Below are 20,987 nucleotides of genomic sequence, written 5' to 3' on the forward strand. Positions count from 1 at the left end.
AGTTTTGCTGTCACACCTTATATTGCAAAAGTTATGGCCACAGTGTGTGGTAAGTGCTTAGCTAAGATGAAAAAGGCTAAAAATATCTAATACTCTGATTTTTAAATGGCAAAAGATCTGAATACACGTCTCAAAAGAAGGCATACAAATAGCAAACGAGTATATGAAAAAATGCTCCACATCAGAGAGATGCAAATCAAAACTATAAGGAGATATCATCTCAACCCAGTTAAAATTTATCCAAAATACAAGCAGTAACAAATGACGGAGAGGATGTGTAGAAAAGGGAACGCTCACACACTTGTTGATGGGAATGTAAATTAGTACAGCCACTATGGAAAACAGTATGGAGGTCCCACAAATATACTAAAAATAGAAGTATCATATGATACAGCAATCCCATTGCTAGGTAAATGCCCCCCAAAAATGAAATCAGTATATCAAAAAGATATCTGCACACCCATGTTTATTGCAGCACTAGTAACAATAGCCAAGATTTAGAAGCAAACTAAGTGTCCATTAACAGATGAATGAATAAAGAACATGTGGATAAAGAAAAGAACTATTCAGCCATAAAAAAGAATGAAATCCTGTCATTTGCAACAATGTGGATGGAAACAGAGGTCATTATATTCAGTGAAGCAAGCGAGGACAGAAAAATAAACTTTGCATATTCTCACTTGTTTGTGGGAGCTAAAAATTAAAACTGAACTCATGGAAATCGAGTAGAATGATGGTTACCATAAGTTGGGAAGGGTTGTGAGGGGAGCAGGGGTAGGGAACGGACAGGGTTGATGGATACAATATTTGGTTAGAAAGAATGAATGAGAACTACTATTTGATAGCACAACAGGGTGACTATAGTCAATAATAACTTAATTGTACATTTTTATTTTTTATTTTTGAGACAGAGTCTTGCTCTGTCACCTGAGCTGGAGTGCAGTGGCACAATTTCGGCTCACTGCAACCTCCGCCTCCCAGATTCAGCCTCCCAAGTAACTGAGATTACAGGTGCCCGCCACCACACCCAGCTAACTTTTTTGTATTTTTAGTAGAGACGGGGTTTCGCTATGTTGGCCAGGCTGGTCTCAAATTCCTGACCTCGTGATCCGCCTGCCTCAGCCTCCCAAAGTGCTGGGATTACAGGGGTGAGCCACCACACCAGCCAACTGTACATTTTTAAATGGGTATAATTACACTGTTCACAACACAAAGGATACATGCTTCAGGTGATGGATAACCCATTTACCCTGAGGTGATTATTTGGCATCGTATGTCTGTATCAAAATGTCTAATGTACACCATAAATATATATATGCCTACTATGTACCCACAAAAATTTAAAACATTTTTTAAAATATGGAAAAGGGATTACTGTAACTATGTACAGACAGAGAGGTGAGGTGGTGAAGGAAGAAACTATGCGAAGTATAGAACTAGCTTGAGTAGCATCAAGGGACATTATCTCCTCTAGCAAGTGAAAGAAATCTGCAGAAATTAGATTGCTGTAGCTGTTTCAATGAAGAAAGGTTAAAGAAATGTCTAACATTTTTGTGTGGTGTATGCTTTTGTCAGGTTGGATAAAATAAAAAGTTAGACTTTCAGCAGATAAGACCAAGGGTCTGACCCCATGTTGTAGTAAAACTTGCAGGGATTTCTCCTTACTAGGGTGCAGTGTGTTCACACTATAATTCCCCTTTCGGTCTTCACTTAGAAATGCTTTTATTTCCATTATAATTTCTGAGGATGTGACCACATAATGTCAATATGTTATCTTGGTATAGAATTTCAATGTATTTGATAAACTGTTTTAACAATTCTTTTCATCACAAGCTTAGCAGGTATTGATGTCGCATCTCTTAATTCCTAAGACAATTAGGAGATAAGGCATCAATACTTGCTATGCTCGTGATTATTGGAGAGATGGATGGTAGCCCACAGTGAGGTCAGGAAATATTGTTGGAATTAAATATTTGACAAATCAAAGTGTGTGGTTAGGCAAACCCATATAAGACATTCAAACTATGTTCAATAAAAAGGTTCTGGACAGAATTTTACGGTAAATTTTTAGAAGAGCCTTTTATGGTTTGGTTTTTGCTGAAGTGGGGCACTTTAGACATAATACAGTGGCAAGTGATTTTGTAAGGGACTTGCTTACCTCATTACATGACACTCTTCAATTAACTGTTACTTGGGATCTTTTATGAACACCTCTTATCTAACTGGCTATTTCAAGTGTGCCTTAGGAAAAGGAAACAAGGCAGCTGGACTTTCACAGCTTTTATTCCCTTCTCTGTCTTAACATTTCTGGCAGGAGAAGGAAGTGAGCCAAGGAATGACTTGAAGTGGAGAGGCTCTCAGGAAGATGGGACCAGTTTATAGTAAATGTGCATTTGGCCTTCAGATAAACACCATGGTAAGGGTAAGAGCTCCAGTATACTGCAAGGATGCAGGTTTCATCGATCTATCTTCTTTTGGCATTTTTGTTATTTCCTCCCAAAAGGATTCTTGCTTTTCTCTATAGGCTACATAGGAAGTTGAAAAAGCTGGAAAAGCAATTTTCTTTTCCTCTCCCTAACCATTTCCCTGCTTTGACACAAGGTCCCTGCTTTGTTCTTGGCAGGGAGGGACAGGGTTGGGGTGGGCCAATCTCTGAGGCGACCCTCTCCCCCTCCAGTAAACTAAGGCAAGTTCATTTTAACAAGAAGCTAATTAAAGACCTAGAAATGCTTTTAACAATTAACTATATTTTCCTTTAGTAAAAAAAAAAAAAAAATTCAGATTGAGCTTATGGACTCTAACAAAATATTTTCACCTTCGTGTCAGTCTGGACTTCCTCTATTAGAATGAATTTATCTACTGAAAATGATAACACAGAGAATGAGATATTTCAGCTTGGTTAGTTAGCACAGCTATTGTCTTCTAATCTTAAATGGCCAATTTAATAATAGTTCTTTTTTTTAACCCTCTACCAAAAGTAATTTTAATTGTCTGCCTTTTTTACATGGTATTACCATACTGTTATCAAAAGAACAGTTTTACAAAATATTTTGAATTAAAACAATTTCGAAAACATCTAATGTTTTTTCATTTCTGTTGTAGAAAGCTGTCTATAGTGTGCCTGAGCCTTTTTTAGGTAGTAGACAACTCAACTGCTAGCTTATGCTTCCGCAAGCCCTCTTGCATACTGGACTCCCCAGTAAATATATGGGTATTTCTTTTCCATCCTATGACATAGCTTGTTGTTTATGTGCAGCCACTTGACTTGCTAGAGGATCGAGACAATGAACAAGCAATATAGTCTTGGTGACGGAGATTTTTCCTACACAGGGTATTCTTATTTCTCTTAAAGTTATGCAGTCAGGTTTTCAGAACAGCAGTTCATTACATTATGAGGAAAAATATTGAGGCAGCAAAATATAATCTAATATATTCTAAGAATTTGCTTTTGATGTATATTACAAAGCATTAGAGTAAATATTTCTAAAGAATTTTTAAGAATCAGACTTTTTCTAATTTTTGATATGAAACCATATCCTGTAAATTAATATGTAACTTTTAGTTGCAGTAATGTGGCATTTTTTTTTTTTTTTTTTTTAGTAAACAAATGAGGTAGCGCACTGTCAACCTGGATAACACCAGTGCTGGTGAGAGTACAGGGAAACAATCACTTTTGCACACTGCTAATAATGACTCCTCTCCCAGGATGATTTGTGTCAGGCGTCTTGGATTCTGCATACTCTTTGACCTAATCTTATGAGTTAAGCATTATTATTCCATTTGTAAAGAAACTGAAATTCAAAGAGACTAACTTTCCAAGGTCATATAACAAATTAGTGGCGAAGCTGGGATTCAAACTTCCATCTATCTGATCCAAAGCTTACATGTAACTTCTACACCATAAATCTCATTCAATAATGTAGGATTTGTTTTTGAAGTTTTACACAATGAAATAATATGCAACAATTTAACATGTACAAGAATGTATAATGACACAGAAAAATGTTTGCAAAATCATAAATAGCAAATGTAAAATTAAAAATTATCATTTTAATTTCATTAAAGATACATAAATATCGAAATAAAACAGATATGGGCTGGGCATGGTGGCTCACGCCTGTAATCCCAGCACTTTGGGAGGCCGAGAAGGGCAGATCACCTGAGGTAAGGAGTTCGAGACCAGCCTGACCAACATGCAGAAACCCCGTCTCTACTAAAAAATACAAAATTAGCTGGGCGTGGTGGTGCAGGTGCATGCCTGTAATCCCAGCTACTCAGGAGGCTGAGGCAAGAGAATCACTTGAACCTGGGAGGCGGAAGTTGTGGTGAGCCGAGATTGAGATTATGCCATTGCACTCCATCATCCTGGGCAACAAGAGCTAAACTCCGTCTCAAAAAAAAAAAAAAAGAAAAGAAATAAAAGAATGTGTGATATATATATATAGATGCATATATAAAAAGACTGGTGAGATCACAAATAACTTATGTTCTTCATTTTATTTATCTGTCTTCCCTAAACCATCTACCTTTGTATTAAAAATTGTCCTTTTAAGAACGTTCAATTTCAGTTATCAAACTGTAAACCTACAATTTTAAGACATAATCTACTTTTATTTTAAAAGGTATATGAAAAAGAGAAATAATATTAATTTTAAAATAGATTACTACAATTCTCTAGTGGTCCATCTTTATTGCTTCTTACGTTAAGTCTAAACATTACAATTTTCCTAAGGTTGTTTACATTGCAATTGTATAGCAAAAGGAAAGAACTATAGAGAAATTGAGCAAGGGGACAGCAAGAACCCCTGGAGCTACTACTAACTGGCCCTTCATTTCTGGTGCGAGTATGCTCCATGCTCTAATCCTCTAAGCATGCACTAAATTTTGTGACTTAAAATTAGACTACAGCATGGTCCAAATGAGGGGCTCCACAGGAAAAAGAATATCAAGAACTCATGTTTATTTACTGATAATGGATAAGGATGGGAAAAACAAAGACCTGCTAACTTTCCCATGTTGATCTTCACTAGGAAAACTGCTCAGCATGTTTGTTCAGTCTGCAGTTTCTTTCCACATGACTTACAAAATGTTATTTGAGCGTGAATGGAACCCCCTGAGTAATGTGACTGACTCAAGAAGAGCCAGTTCATGCAGATATTAGCCTACAGTTCTATCCCAGTAAAGAGAATATTCTTGTTGGATTTGTGGAAAGGCTCTGAGAAGAAGAAACAGACATTAGTGAGAATTTCCCTTAGATAAAAAAGGCTTTAATTTAAAGAAATCCTGCTCAATTATTTCCCCAACCCACCCCCAAATATCATATATGAGTAATTTAGGATGGAAATTGGAAACCTTGCTTTTTGTCAAGAAATTTTTTTCCTGCCAAATTTCTCATTGTTATAATGCAAACATATATATTTAATGGACAGGCCAAATCTTCCTCCTACTTTCTTTCTGGGTAAAGATTGGTTCAGTTCTAGTTAGAGTCAACGACTGTTACTACACCCTTTCCACAAGTTACTGTACACGGTAATTGTACACAGTGCTTTATTTGAATTTTGCTGCTTTTCTAAGTATTATATGTACATCATAGACAATTTTGAAAATACCAAAAAGCCCAAGGAAGATTACAATCACCCATAATCCCATCACTCAGAAAAATACCCTTGTTACTAATAGTAAAAATTACTAAGTTAGTTATTAGTTTAAAGGGTAGAGTAAAATGTCAAGAACACTTAAGCAGAAAATTTTTTTTAAAACTAAGGAAAAAGTAAAGGCATTTAAATTTGCTTTCAAATAAGGAAAACATTACCTGTCCACAAACATGTTTTCCAGATTCATTTCCTCCTTGAAAGTATCCACGTAGAATAAATGGGATCGAGACTGTAGTAGTCAGTTCTCTTGCCTAAACTCTATGCTCACTCATACCTGTGGTTGTTACTGTATAAAACAGGAACGTTTTTTAGCAGTCAGGCATATCCATAAAGATTACTAATCACCAAATTACAGGAATACTTTACAAATGAACGAAAGGCTAGGCAAACTGTTACCAAAATCTATTACTTGTTATTTCTACTGAATTTCCGATTTTTCTCTAACTGCTAAAGAGATTTTTTTTCGCATGTGAAATTTAATAAGCACTTTCTGCTACCAATTTCCAACAGAAAACTCCATACAACCACAGCATAAAAAACTGACAGTGGCTAAAAAGAGACATACTCAGCAGTCATCTGAAAAAGGCCAAAGAACCACCCAAAGGACTTGAGTAGATGATATTATTTTAGTGTAGGAAGTCTATTTGGTGTACAAAGACTGTTTCTAGGAATGACATGTCTCACGTGACCTAGGCTCTGTGAGAGTAAGGGTTTTGTGGACAACTATTTCTGGGAAATGCTTTACAGTACATATTCTTCTTGAGCTTATTATACACTAGCATAGTAAGGGTTATGAGCAGTCAAGAAAACACAATTCACCTTTACTTCAGACAATGTTTCCCAAACTTCTTTGACCTTGAATCCTTTGGAGGCATAACAATATTAACAACTCAAGATACTCAGGAATTGAGGAACACATTTTACGAATGCCATCTTAACGAATATATTGTCCAGGATCTTCAGCCATATTAATAATCCTGAGTTAAGCAAGCTCAACAATGCTCATTCCTTTATTTAAATATATACAGACTGAATTTGCATGATTTACCATTATAAGTATTTACTTTAAAAAAATCAACATATGGCCAGGCACGGTGGCTCACACCTGTAATCCCAGCACTTTAGGAGGCCGAGGCGGGCGGATCACGAGGTCAGGAGATCGAGACCATCCTGGCTAACACGGTGACACCTCATCTCCACTAAAAATGCAAAAAATAGCCAGGTGTGGTGGCACGTGCCTGTAGTCCCAGCTACTTAGGAGGCTGAGGCAGGAAATCACTTGAACCCAGGAGGCAGAGGTTGCAGTGAGCTGAGATCACGCCACTGCACTCCAGCCTGGGCAACAAGAGCAAAACGCCATCTCAAAAAAAAAATAAATAAATAATAATCAACACATATGAGTAAATTTTAAGGTATGTAAATAATATCTCAATACAGCTTTTTTTTTAAGAAACCTTTTTTAAGAAACCACTGTGTTGGGTTTCAGAAATACTTTAAAGTAGAGTTACTTAGTGAACATGACATCAGAACAAAAGTATGATAGTTTTAACTAGTATTTTAAGCTAGCTAAGGTGACTCATTCCTACATGATAAGAGAAGATACATCTACAGTTACTGTGTGTTCCAGACTCTAAGCCTCTCTCCCAATCCTACCTCTTCTAACTTTTTTTCCCAAATGTTCTGGCTAATGCTTATAAATTCATCTACTTAAATTCCCCTAATAGTACAAAAGTAAACACATACTGCAGGGTGGCAAAGAACAGCAGTAGCCATAGTCCAAAACAGCCCACTATGTATGTAGTCTTTTACCTAATGTTCTTCCAGGTTTATATGTGAAAAAATATTTTAAGAATTGCAAAGATTAAAAGTTTCGAATTCTAAATCTTCAGGTATAACTGCTATATAAAGAATATGCGTTATACATTTATCTGTGATATTATATGGTCTAATACACATCAAATATAATCTATTTGAGAAAAAAGCCTCAAAGCTAAAAATCTCCCTTCTAATCTTACTATTGTTTTTCTAGAAGTAAAAATTGACAAAGTTGACATAAGTGCTAAATCTGAATCATACTCCATGCATCCCTTTGAGAGTTGATACAAGAAAAGATCATCTCATTTGTTGCCATAGATGGATTATACCAGCTAAATAAATTTCAATGGTCACTTTTAGTTTATCTCTTGGTTCACATAGAAGTATCATAAAAAGAAATGAAGATGATACTTTTTAATATGCAAACCATTTATTGAACTATTTACTATTTTAAAATGTAGTTCTTCAAAGAGGCCACAAAAATTATAACATTCAGAAACTTTCAGGTAAACTCCAAAGGTAAAGCTTTTTTTTTTTTTTTTTTTTTTTTTTTTATATATTTGTTTTTTTTTTTTTTAATATTTTTTTTTTTTTTTTTTGGTAGTCAATTTGTACCAGGTTTACAAGCAAGAGGATACTTCTTTAGAGACTTTCAGTTGACTTAAACTCAGTTTCCACTAGTGCCATGTAAAGCATCCACGATGGTTTTATTGTATTCTGCAATCTGCTTGGTCACATTTTTCATAATTGGTCGGTAATCACTCTCTTGACTCTTGGTGGCTATGACTAATTACATGAGTTAAGGGAGAAACAATGTCAATAAAAATCTAACTGTTGCAGGGAAAGGAGCTAAATAATACTGATATTTTTTCATACTAAAGATGGTACAAAAAAGCACAATACTTTAAAATAGAGTATGTTACTTTAACAGATTAAGCATCAATTAAAACCTAAAATGCCAAGCTAAACTTGTCTCAAAAAATTCATATGCAATATAAACACTTTTTAATAGTTAATATGTTATACATTTTAATCTAACTCTGGTCTTAATCTGTTATACATTTTAATCTACTGGTCTTAGAACAATCTAATATTCAATGAACTAGTTCCCACATTCAACACACATACACATACCATGTTCTCTAGAGTACCACAAAGAATTTAAGGTAAATCTCTAGACTTCACTCTGTTCCAAAACCACCTACTTTATGTTGTATAAAACTAGAGTTCTAGACTTAAAGCATATTGTAAACGAGTCTTCTGCTTTTAAACTAAGTTTCACTACCACTGGCAATAGGGCAACTAAAACATCTTATCTGGAGGTAAGCTGGGGTCCAGGCTGCTTTTGAGCTGAAGTTCAGCACCAGCCTAGAAGAGAACCTAAGCTGCCACTGAGTCAGGATCTAGTTCTTCATGCAGAGATGCCCTTGAATGGGTCGCAGAAGGGAACAGGAAACAAGTTTTAAGAAAATATTTGTTACAACTCCACAATACCTTCTCTCAACAGCTGCTTGCTGCTTCCTATAATCACACTAAAAGTAAACAATAAGATGAAACATAACTTATTTGTAGATATAAGATGAAGTTGAATTGGCTGAAACATGGATGAACCTGGAAATCAAACTTCCCCAGTCTAATATGGTTTATTCCCCTTTGCTGACCAGATATTCAAGGCAGAACATTATAAACAAACAACTATATTTTATATAAATGTGTATATATACTTAAGATATATATAATTCTCCCAACAACACTATGAGAAGGACATATTAACTATAATTTAAAGATTTTGGAGATGATACAATTCTGAGGCCAAGAGCAGTGGCTCATGCCTCTAATCTCAGCACTGCAGCAGGCCAAGGTGGGACTGAGCCTAGAAGTTCGAGACCAGCCTGGCCAAGTTGGCGAGACTCCTGTCTCTAAGCAAAAAAGAAATTCTTGCCATGTTTACCAAATGACTTACTGATAATGTTTTAACTTTACCCAAGCCCTGTGATCCTGGAAAACTGAATCTTAATAGATGATACAGTTCTGGCTTGAACAGTAAAATTGTTCAAAGTCTATAACTTATAAGTAGTAGAGTTAACATTTAAAATTGGATCTCCTGACTCCAAAATCTGGGCACTTTAATCACTATGCCACAGTAAGTCTCTGTTCTCCTTTTTTTTTTTTGGCAATTCCCAATGTCTGCTTTCTATTAGTTCCTTTAGGGTACACACACATACACACACACACACACACACCCCTTAACTACTATAGAGTTGAAACAGTCGTATTCATTTAATTTAGCTCAGTGTTTTATACATATTCAGTATTTAATGTGTTGAACTAAATTTGAGTCTTTAAAAAAATTCCTAGAAAAAAAGTAACTCAGTCAACTTCATTTTCATCTTTTTAAAGGATACATTCTTTCATCACAAAATTATTTTGCTCATGGTGTTGCCACTTTCTCTCCAAATTTGTAAGCTAAAAACATAAAAGAAAAACACTAATAAGTACTCATATTTAAAACAATTTTATGCCCTTCTAAGAGGAAAAGACAAAAAAAAATCACTCCAACTTTAAATCTTATCAACTTGCATTTTACTGAGATAGTCATGGCAGAAAAAAAGATTAAATAATAATAAATACATTAATACAGTGATGAATTCTATAACATGTTTTACTCTATTTTAATTATACAATATTTTAAATGTTTATTATACCAATGAATATGCCAACTGAAAGATAATTTATGACTTTCCTTTCCCTAAAACAACTTTTAAAAGAAAAATGGAACCCGATGGGAATCTCTCCTTGAAATCTGGAAGTCTAATGCCACAAATATCATATATATTCAAACACTGTCAAAAGTTGAGCCATATAGGAGAAACTTCCTTATTTCCAGGGCTAAATTTCCTGTCTAATTCCACAAGCTGTGATAAGAGCAGAGCTGCAGTGTGAAGATTATAAGACAGCTTGTAAAAAGCTGGCACTGTTACAATAATTTCTGCATCAACAGGAAGCTAATGTGGATATTATATTGATGGTTACTTCCTCAGAAGACAATTTTACTGTTATAGTATTAAATTGTTTTTCTGATTTAATTAACCTTGTAACTCTGGGTTACGGTCTTTCTTTTTTAAGATGCACATAGTTTTTTCCAAAGCAAAGGACCATCTAAAAATTGAAACACTAATGTTCTGCCTGGATATTTCAAAGAATGATTATTTTAAAAAATTCAAATAATTGAAGCAGCAGCAGTAGTAATGTTTCTTTCTATCGTCATGTTAAAATAATTTTCAGGACATAAGTTTGGCCTTGATGTAGCACCCATCTCATTGCTTCCTCCAAAGAGATAAATCTATACATTAGAATAAATCATGGTTAATTAACCATGTGATTGTATGTGCTGTGAGCTAATATTACTAAATCACATCAATCTCCCCCAGACAGGACCCTGAAGTTAAGATGGACTTAAGGAAGCAGTCAGCACTTCTGGCAGTAAGTCTCTAATAGCCTTCAGCAAAGTCAAGTACCAGACTTTTTTGTCATTGTTTCACACAAACAGGTGGCCTTCTTATTATGCATCATACTTTTCTTAAGTGCTACAGGAATGGTATAAAAGCAACGCTATGTCAGATGGTCAAATTCCTTTTACATTTATACCTTTATATTACTGACTCGCCTATAAACCTCCAAGGACATCATGAAGCAAAAATTCATTTTGAATATCTGTTTTTCCCGAACTTATTTAAATAATCTGTTACATAAAATTCTTTATAGGTGCCAAAGGCCAGTTTTCAAGAAAATAGTTGTGAAAGATAGGAAGACCAGGATTTGATTTAATCAGTTGGGATTCACAAAAGGTAACAATACAGAGGATTCAAAATTGTGGCTTATGTTATGATTTCCAGTTATCAATACATGGAATTAAGAATGCAATTAGCACCTAATGTGGGAATAAACATGGTAACCAGTCATTGGCTCAAAGAAATGGTGTTTGTCAAGTGCTTTCCACCTTAAATCATCTATTCAGTGAATGAGGAGGACCAATATTTCATAAGAAATATCAGTATTTTTTTCTAAGAACCATTCAAGACAATAACCTCACGAACTTTGTCTTGTTTCTTCTCCAACACTCATACTCACTCTAAACAATCTAAGAAAATTTTGCCACTTGTAACTCTATATCTAGGTTTGTATATTGTGATATAGAAACAGAATAACTGGTAAATTTGAATTATGTAAATTAATGATTTCTAAGCTTTTAGTAGTTGTAACAAGCTTTCATGAGATTCTACCCTTTTCAAAAGAATGTAAGGTATATGTTGTTTTCAAAGGTACCTCCATACAATGAAATAGGTAATGCTGCATAAATGTCACCAAAAACCAGGCATGGCGGCTCATGCTTATAATCCCAGCACTTTGGGAGGTCTAGGCAGGCAGATCACATGAGCTCAGGGGTTCAACTCCAGCCTGGCCAACACGGTGAAATCCCATCTCTACTAAAAATACTCATCAGGAGGCTGAGGCAGGAGAATCGCTTGAACCTAGGAGGTAGAAGCTGCAGTGAGCCAAGATCATTCCATTGCTCTCCAGCCTGGGCAACAAGAGCAAAACTCCATCTCAAAAAGAAAAAAAAAGGCTGAGCATGGTGGCTCATGTCTGCAATCCCAGCACTTTGGGAGGCTGAGGCAGGAGGACCGCTTGAGTCCAGAAGTTCAAGACTAGCCAGGGCAATACAGTGAGACCCCATCTCTATTAAAAAAAAGAGTAAAAATTAGCTGGGCCTGGTGGTTTGTGCCTGTAGTCCTAGCTACTTGGGTAGCTGAGACAGGAGGATCGGTTGAGCCCAGAAGCTCAAGGCTGCAGTAAGTTACAATTATGTCACTGGACTCCACCTTGGGCAACAGAGTAAGACTCTGTTGTTTTCTTTTTTTTTTTTTTTTTCTTTGGGTTGGTGTTTTTTTTTTTTTTTTTTTTTTTCTGAGATGGTGTTTCACTCTTGTTGCCCAGACTAGATTGCAATAGTGTGATCTCAGCTCACCGCCACCTCTGCCTCCCAGGTTCAAGTGATTCTCCTGCCTCAGCCTCCCAAGTAGCAGGGATTACAGGCATGTGCTACCACATCTGGCTAATTTTGTATTTTTAGCAGAGATGGGGTTTCTCCATGTTGGCTAGGCTGGTCTTGAACTCCCCACCTCAGGTGATCTGCCCTCCTCGGCCTCCCAAAATGCTGGGATTACAGGCATGGGACACCACGCACAGCTAAGACTGCTTTTTTTTTTTAAAAAAAAAAAAAAAGATTGAAAAAAGTTAAAATGTTGAGACTGTATGAATAGCATGATTTCATTTTTTGTAAAAATGATATGGATGTATGATTGTAAAGAACAAAAAGAAAACAAGGATATGGGACCAAAATGTTAAGAATGGGTATACCTAGGTAGTGGGAAGTCAAATGACATTTTTCTCTACCATGACCATGTAACTATATGAAGAAAAAGAGGGAATTTTTAATGTATTCAGCATTTTAAATCATGTGTGCAAATTTCTAACATAGACTAATTAGATATGAGAATGACCAATCCTTTTCAAGCCATAGTTACTAACTCTGTATATGATACATAATGCTTCATTCAATCACTCAACAAATACTTGCTGAATACCTACTATATGCCAACCAATTGCACAGTGCAAGGAATAAAGTAAATGTTGTCTCTATCCCATCTCAGCCCTCAACCTTGACTTCACACACTGTTCAAGTAATTATCAGCAAGACGAGTGACACGAAAAGGGAGTGCAGTTATGTGTTTATGCATCCTATGTAAATAACTAGAGATATGAATTAAGAAGTTCAAGGATACCTGGATTGCTCTTTATAGCATTATTTTAATAGTTTTAAAACTAGAAATTACCTAAATATTTAATGAAAGGGAATTGGTTCAATAAATTATGCTACTTCCATGTACTAGAATATCATTAAGCTATCAATAATTTTTTAAAAGTCGATATACATATTGACAAAGCAAAGTACTTATGATGTATAGCTAATCATTAAAAACAAGCTCCTAAATAATATGTATAATATGGTACAATTTCTATAAATGCATAGAAATAAATGTGTACCTAAGTATACGCATATATAGGTGTATACACATTATCTCTCTATGTATCTATCTCTCCATCTCTCCATGTATCTGTTTATCTATCTATCTATCTATCTATCTATCTATCTAAACTATCTACGTACCTACCTACTAAAAGGACCCATACTGGCTGGGTGCCTGTAATCCCAGCACTTTAGGAGCCTGAGGTGGGCGGATCACAAGGTCAAGAGATCGAGACCATCCTGGCCAACATGGTGAAACCCCATCTCTACTAAAAATACAAAAAAATTAGCTGGGCGTGGTGGTGCGCACCTATAGTCCCAGCTACTTGGGCGGCTGAGGCAGGAGAATTGCTTGAACCCCGGAGGTGGAGGTTGCAGTGAGCCAAGGTCATGCCACTGCACTCCAGCCTGGTGCCTGGTGATGGAGTGAGACTCTGTCTCAAAAAAAAAAAAAAAAAAAAAAGGCCCATACTAAAGCAACAATAAGCATTCTCCCTTCTGGGTGGTGGGAGAATAGGTCACTAGAACTTATTTTATTTGTGATTTTATGGATTTTTAGTTTCTGTATTAGTAATGTTTCACTTTTGAAATTTTAAAAGATAGTACTGCATATATCATAATAGTTGTGCCTGAGATAGTGTCTAACACAGTTGGCTTTCAATATAGGTTTATAGAAGGTAAGAAAGCAGGAGTCCATTCATTCTGAGTGAAGATTGTACAGAATCTGGCTGTCTTAAAAGTCAGAGAATCTAGAAGGTAGAGAGCAATACAGCAAATTTTAAAATAAAACATAATTGCTTTGGGGTGAAAATATAGACTAAGATAATTTCAAAGTTATTTAAAACATTTCTTACCTGAGAATGGGTCTCATTTTCTTGCAATTGTGTTTTTAGTGCTTCATATTCTATGTTTAGCTTCTCCATTATTTTCTTAAAGGCATTTCTGCGGGTGGATAATATCATTCTCTCCTGATGTAATTTCTAGAAAGATCCAAACAGAAGTAACAGGTTATAGAAAATATGCAGTAAGCCAGTATAAATCATATTTAACTTAATTTCAATAATTATATTCCGGTAAAATTCAACCAAGGCTATAACTACTCTAAAATCGGTTTGTAAAAATTCCTTTGAACTATAAGCTATATTATCTGTATTAATAACTCAATGCTGCCATATCTGTCCCTACCCCACCAAATTTAGTCTAAATTAATGTAAATGGCAATGGAAAGCCACGAGAAGTTTCAGGTAGGATAGAGTCATAATCAAATCTGCATTTAACAAAGCTCAAATTGCTGAAATGCACTGTAGTAGCTTGTGCCTTGCTTTTAAATTTTTGCTTTTCTTTAAAACTTTAAGTCACTCTAAATTCTAACTACATATATAAACATTTTTATTTTTTCTCAGCTTATATATATCAAATAATCAGCTTAAAATAACAAATCCTATCAACCACAAATATATTACATTTGATCAAGAAAAAATATGAATTGTAATTCTGTAAGACTTGGTTAACATTTACCTTTTTCTTTTCTTCACCTGATGATTTTAAAGCTGCCAGATCATTATATATCTCCAGATCACTTGTCATTTGCTTAGTTTTGCTTTTTAGAGAATGTTGTTCTTCAGTCATCTTACTTTCTAGAAGCTCCATTTTCTGCAGATCCAACTGCAGACGTTGACTGTCTAAAACATAAGAATTTAAGGTGATAATAAAAATTTTATTCCTTTCACATAAGGAAATGTAATACAATTATTAAAAATCATGTTTTATAAGAGTATCTATAAAAGAAATATATGTTCACCGTAACCAGTGAGAATATAAATTACAAAAAAAAATACTTATCCCCTCAGTAACCAATTTCAGGTAACCAATATATCAGGGAATCAAGTTAACCTGATGTACATTAGCCACAACTGTCTCCACGCTAATAAACATATAAGTTTTTTTCTTTATTAGTAATACAGTCTACATTATGAAAAAAAGACACCCCCCCCACTTTTTTTTTTTGAGATAGAGTCTTGCTCTGTCGCCAGGCTGGAGTGCAGTGGTGTAATCTCAGCTCACTGCAACCTCTGCCTCCCTGGCTCAGGCGATTCTCCTGCCTCAGCCTCCCAAGTAGCTGGGACTACAGGTTAGTGCCAGCACGTCCGGCTAATTTTTACATTTTTAGTAGAAACAAGGTTTCACCATGTTGGCCAGGATGGTTTCGATCTCTTGATCTTGTGATCCACCTACCTTGGCCTCCTAAAGTGCTGGGATTACAGGTGTCAGTCACCGCACCTGGCCAAGACTTTTTTTTGAGATAGAGTCTTGCTTTGTCACCAGGCGCCAGGCTGGAATGCAGTGGCGCAACCTCGGCTCACTGCAACCTCCGCCTTCCAGGTTCAAGCGATTATCTAGCCTCAGCCTCCCGAATAGCTGGGACTACAGACGCGCGGCATCACCCCCAGCTAATTTTTGTATTTTTGGTAGAGACAGGGTTTTGCCATGTTGGCCAGGATGATCTCGATCTCTTGACCTTGTGATCCGCCCACCTCGGCCTCCCAAAGTGCTAGGATTACAGGCTTGAGCCACTGCACCCGGCAAGACTCATTATTTTTAATAGGAGCATGACACAGATGGTTATGTAGGGAAAAAACAAGTTATAAAACATTATATATATATTTGAGCACAATTTTATAAGTGCACATAGAATCAATTCTTACTATCTGTGGTAATGTCCTATAAAGTTATCGTGGACAACGTGTTAGCAAATACTGGCCTGCTCCTAAGGGAAATACAGGGTTAAGTTCCTGTGAACCTTTAGTCACATTTTAGTCAATTTACCAATACATAATCTTGATTTATGTGTGTTTCTATTTAAAGACATTTTATTTAATATAGGTTGTAGATTCACTAACATTGAACTGTAGCTTATGCCTGAATTAAATTTATCTATCACACATTTTCTATATAAGGCACATTACAGCCTTCTTGTGCTTTGGACACATCAGCACTTTGCTTGGGGCCATTTTAAATAGCATGATCACCAACAAAAAGCACAAAAATGCAAAAATACATAGCACTAAATATACTGCAAAAAGGAAAACTGCTTATAGTATGAGAACAGATACAAGAAGGCAGAGTGTTGCCTTTTTCTACTTCCCTTGGCAATGTGCATGTCAGGCTGTTGAAATTTTTCAGGAGTCTGCCAGTCTGGGCATGTCCACAAATGACCATGAAAATGTTGCAAGTATTGAATTGGGGGTTACAAAGTAACTTCAGCGGGAAGACAAATTCACAAATAAACTATGAATAATGAGGCTAGCTATGTGTATCTCACTCTTTCATTCAAAAATATCAAGCATCTACTATGTGCCAGGTGCTGAGGATATAACAGAAACCAACAGAGACATTGTTTTCACTCAGGGAGCTATATTTTAGAGGTAGAAGCAGGTAGTTAAATAAATGTTTACAATAAACTGTATAAATATGAAAATAGTAGTTCAGGGCGCCATAAAAGCATGTAGCAGGAATCCAGAGAGCTCTCTAAAGACAAGCCTTTCAACTAAAGGCTTAAGGTTTATGAATGCCAAACAAAGAGGAAGGTAAAAAGTGTTTCAGCAAAAACAATCAGCATGTGCAAAGTCTAGAGGTAAGAAAGCATAGTACCTTTGAGCCAGTAACAAGTTCAGCATACTGAATAGTAAATGAATATGAATGAATGTGAAGAGTAAAATACAATGCTTCAAATGTCATTGGTTAAGAGGCTGTTATCTAACCAAAATTTTTAAAGGTAGTATAATTAAGCCAGTATTTCTTGAATGTTTCCTTTTATCCCTTTAAGTTTTAAAAGTCAACTATAGCAACATACATTTAAAAATATATATGTACACATAAATATAAATATGTATATAGCAAGACTTAAATGTTGTTGCAAAGAGTTTTGTTCTGTTGGATTCTTATCTTTACCAAGGTTAGAAATAGTTATGAGAATCAAAGAGCTGAACAAGTGACTAAGGCTTATGCTAGTATAATGCTCTAAATAGCAACTGTTTTGAGCCTGCAGATATTTTGACCATTTGGAGTAAGCAGTGATATAAACCTAACTTGCAAGTTTAATTTGAATATATACTAGGGAAATACATGTAAGAACAATACAAATTGATTTTTCCTGAGAAAAGGAGAAAATGGTTGGTATAGGGTAAAGTTTATCTTCCTTTAACAACAGGTCCCCAATGAAAAGCTAAATGCTACTCCAAGGAAGAGACAGGAAGAGGATGCAGTCTAGTTCCTTCTGATATGCTGTGAAGTTGCAAAGTTTACCAAGCAGTGTGTACATAGTAGCAAAATCTCAGAAGGAACCACTTTGACCTGGGGAAGTGTTTCTAAGATAGTCTGTCATCAGCACATTTGTTTACTCTCTGGAGTTTCCTTTCCAAAAATATAAATAAAAACTATTGCTGATAAATTCCTTGCCTCTTTACCCATGCAGTACACCAGTGTTTCTCAATCTTTTTCTTATATAATCGACTCCCTAAGAACTCGGTTATAGACTTTTTATCCCCCAATCACCTCCCTCCCCCATCACCAATGTATGTGTAGTTATTTAGGTACATTGACCTTTGAAGGTCCATTGTAATATCTAAGTTTTCTTCACCCTTCCCCCAAGAAGCAATTGCTCCATTAAAAGAAAAACAAACGAACAAACATGGAGTACACTAAATCCATTATCTCTAAAAGGTGAACGAGAATATTATAACCCTCTTATGATGCTTTCATAATACAAATAATTTCTTGAGGTAAGGGATGGTGTTAGGGAAATAAAGGAAGAATAAATTTTATGGTTGGTTTAAGTTAACATGAAAATAATATAGTACATCAAATTAATTGTAAGCGTCAAAGAATCTAACCCTTACTAAGAAAAATTTCCAGCAAAATACTTATAGTACTAAATTGGATTTTTATCTCCAATGAAGCCAGTTCTCATTTTTTTTCGAACTGTACATCTCTAGAGAAAACATAATGACTAGTTGTTAAAAAGAAGTCATAATGACTAGTTGTTATAAACACAAAGAGAAAACATAATGACTAGTTGTTATAAGCACAAAGTACAAAGTAAGGAATAAATACAAAGTCTTGATTATTGAATTTGTTTCCTGGTATTGATTTTTGCCTTTTAAAAAATGTACATTTCTCGACAGCTGTTACAGAAAGATAGGTTAAAGGGGGAAAAGCTTGTTGAATTTACACTGACCTTAGAAAAATGAAAAACTTAAGCATGGTTGTCTAAAATAGAAAACAGAGGTATCTAGATGAAATAATAAAACCATAAAATTATTTAGTTTATAGAAGATAGAAAATATTTTTAAATATTCATATATGTCCAAAAGAATTGAAAATAGGATCGTGAAGAAATACTTACAAACCCATGTTCACTGCAGCATTATTCACAATAGCCAAAAGATGGAAGCAATTTCAATGTCTATAGATAGATTTAAAAATATGATATATACATACAATAGAATGTTATTCAACCTTAAAAAAGAAAATTCTTCTTTGCTACAAAGTGGATGAACCTTGAGGACTTTATGCTAAGTGAACTAAGCCAGTCCCGTAACGACAAATACTGTATAACTTCATTTATATGAAGTAATTTAAAGTAGTCAAGAGTCATAGAAACAGAAGTAGAACGGTGATGTCCACTGGTCAGGAAATCGGGAAATATGGAGTAGTTGTTCAGGAGGTATAGTGTTTTAGTTCTGAAAGATGAAAAAGTTCTAGAGATTCGTTGTATAACAATGTACACACAGTTAACACTACCATACTGTACACTTCAAAATGGTTAAGATGATAAATTTTGTTATGTTTTTTACCACAATAAAAATATACTCACAGTCAAACCAATAGTAGATATTTATCAAGAATGTAATTTCTCCAGTTGCTTTGCATATAGACATAAAAATAAAACTAAGGCAAACAAACTCTCAACAAATCTGGATGTAAAATAGGCTTAAATGTATGAAATAACAGCAATTGTATACCTACATCACCACTATTAATGTGATTAATAGCATTCAGTATGCGTTTATAGGTCCATAATCCCTTTTCTAAAACTCTTGGGAAGTTGTATTTCAGAATGCAGAATTCTTTGGATTTTAGAAAAGTAATATAGCACATATACTAATGATTACATAACACCCACAACAGGGTCTGAGGGAATACCTTGTCATCAAGTACACAAAAACTTCGGCAGCAAAAAGCATAAATGGTCACACTAGGTAGGATAATTAAAAACTATATGTAGCCTCATGTCAGTTCAGGTCAGGTTAGGCTGTGCTGCTAGTATCTTTTTAGATTTTGGGAATTCAGATAAAAGTATTATGGATCCATTCTTCCATTTCAAAGATCTTTCTTCAACATTCTTAACAAATGTTAATTAGGACTTCATTTCTCATTATCTCACTAACTATAGCAATTCCAGGTAGATAGAAACATAGCTAATTCAAAGCTGCCACACACTAGCATAAAGAACACCCATAGTTAGAAGCCATTAGTTCATAAACCAAAATTCCATACAAATTTTAACATGACTTTATCCTAGGCTCTTTAAACTCAACTTTGTATATCTGTGTCTAACCTCCACCTGTACCATTCCAATGGCAGCCAGCCATTAGCCACATGTGACTTTGGAGCACTTTTAAGTATACCTAGCCCAGGTCGGGTACAGTTGCTTATGCCTGTAATACCAACACTTGGGAAGGCCGAAGTGGGCAGATGGCTTGAGTCCAGGAGTTTGAGACCAGAATGGGAAACATGGTGAAACCTCATCTCTAGTGAAAACACAAAATATTAGCCAGGTATGGTGGTGTGTGCCTGTAGTCTCAGCTAATTGGAGGCTGAGGTGAGAGAATCACCTGAGCCCAGGAAGTGAAGGCTGCAGTGAGCTGTGATCATGCCACTGCACTTCAGCCTGGGCAATGAGAGTGAGACCCTATAAATAAATAAATAAGGCTAGTCCTAATTGAAATGCTGTGAAGATAAAATACCTCTTTGATCATTTTTATGTAGCCTACATGTTAAAATAATATCTTGGATATACCAGTTTAAATAAAATATATTCGTAAAATTAATCTGTCTCTTTTTACTTTTTCAACATGGCTATTAGAAAATTTTAATTATATATATTATATATCTATTGCCATTACATTTCTCTTGGACAGTGCTGCTCTAGTTGCCCACTAGGGAGCACGGCTGAAACTAATTAAAATTAAACATCATCTCTTGTTAACTATCCAAGACTGGGCTGGATATGTGCCCTATGTACTTCCGTTGCTCCTTATGCTTACTTCTATCATAGCATTATTTCATTGTATCATAACTGTCACTCCACCAGGTTGAAAGTTTCTTGAGGGAAACAGATTAGATTTTTTTTTTAGTCTCTTATA

The 20,987-nt window shown here is 35.3% G+C and overlaps 1 protein-coding gene and 1 long non-coding RNA gene across 2 annotated transcripts in view; both read right to left on the bottom strand.

The window, feature by feature from the left end:
- Nucleotides 1–4,590: 4,590 nt before the first annotated feature.
- On the bottom strand, nt 4,591–6,709 carry LOC119469746. The gene is made up of 2 exons (XR_005198589.1): nt 6,474–6,709; nt 4,591–5,940 (listed from the first exon to the last, which is right to left on the bottom strand). It is a non-coding gene; the product is annotated as an uncharacterized LOC119469746 (long non-coding RNA).
- Nucleotides 6,710–8,067: 1,358 nt separating this feature from the next.
- Nucleotides 8,068–20,987, bottom strand: part of IFT74 (intraflagellar transport 74) — a 101,882-nt gene continuing 88,962 nt past the window's right edge. Inside the window, exons 17-20 of the mRNA XM_017520164.2 lie at nt 15,079–15,242; nt 14,415–14,540; nt 9,875–9,935; nt 8,068–8,255 (exon numbers count right to left, since the gene is read on the bottom strand). Coding sequence (XP_017375653.1) covers nt 8,137–8,255; nt 9,875–9,935; nt 14,415–14,540; nt 15,079–15,242 — 470 coding nt within the window. The 3' untranslated portion in view covers nt 8,068–8,136. The remainder of the gene's footprint in view (nt 8,256–9,874; nt 9,936–14,414; nt 14,541–15,078; nt 15,243–20,987) is intronic.

Source organism: Cebus imitator, unplaced genomic scaffold (assembly GCF_001604975.1).
Source record: "Cebus imitator isolate Cc_AM_T3 unplaced genomic scaffold, Cebus_imitator-1.0 Scaffold809, whole genome shotgun sequence".
Classification (NCBI taxonomy): Eukaryota; Metazoa; Chordata; class Mammalia; order Primates; family Cebidae; genus Cebus; species Cebus imitator.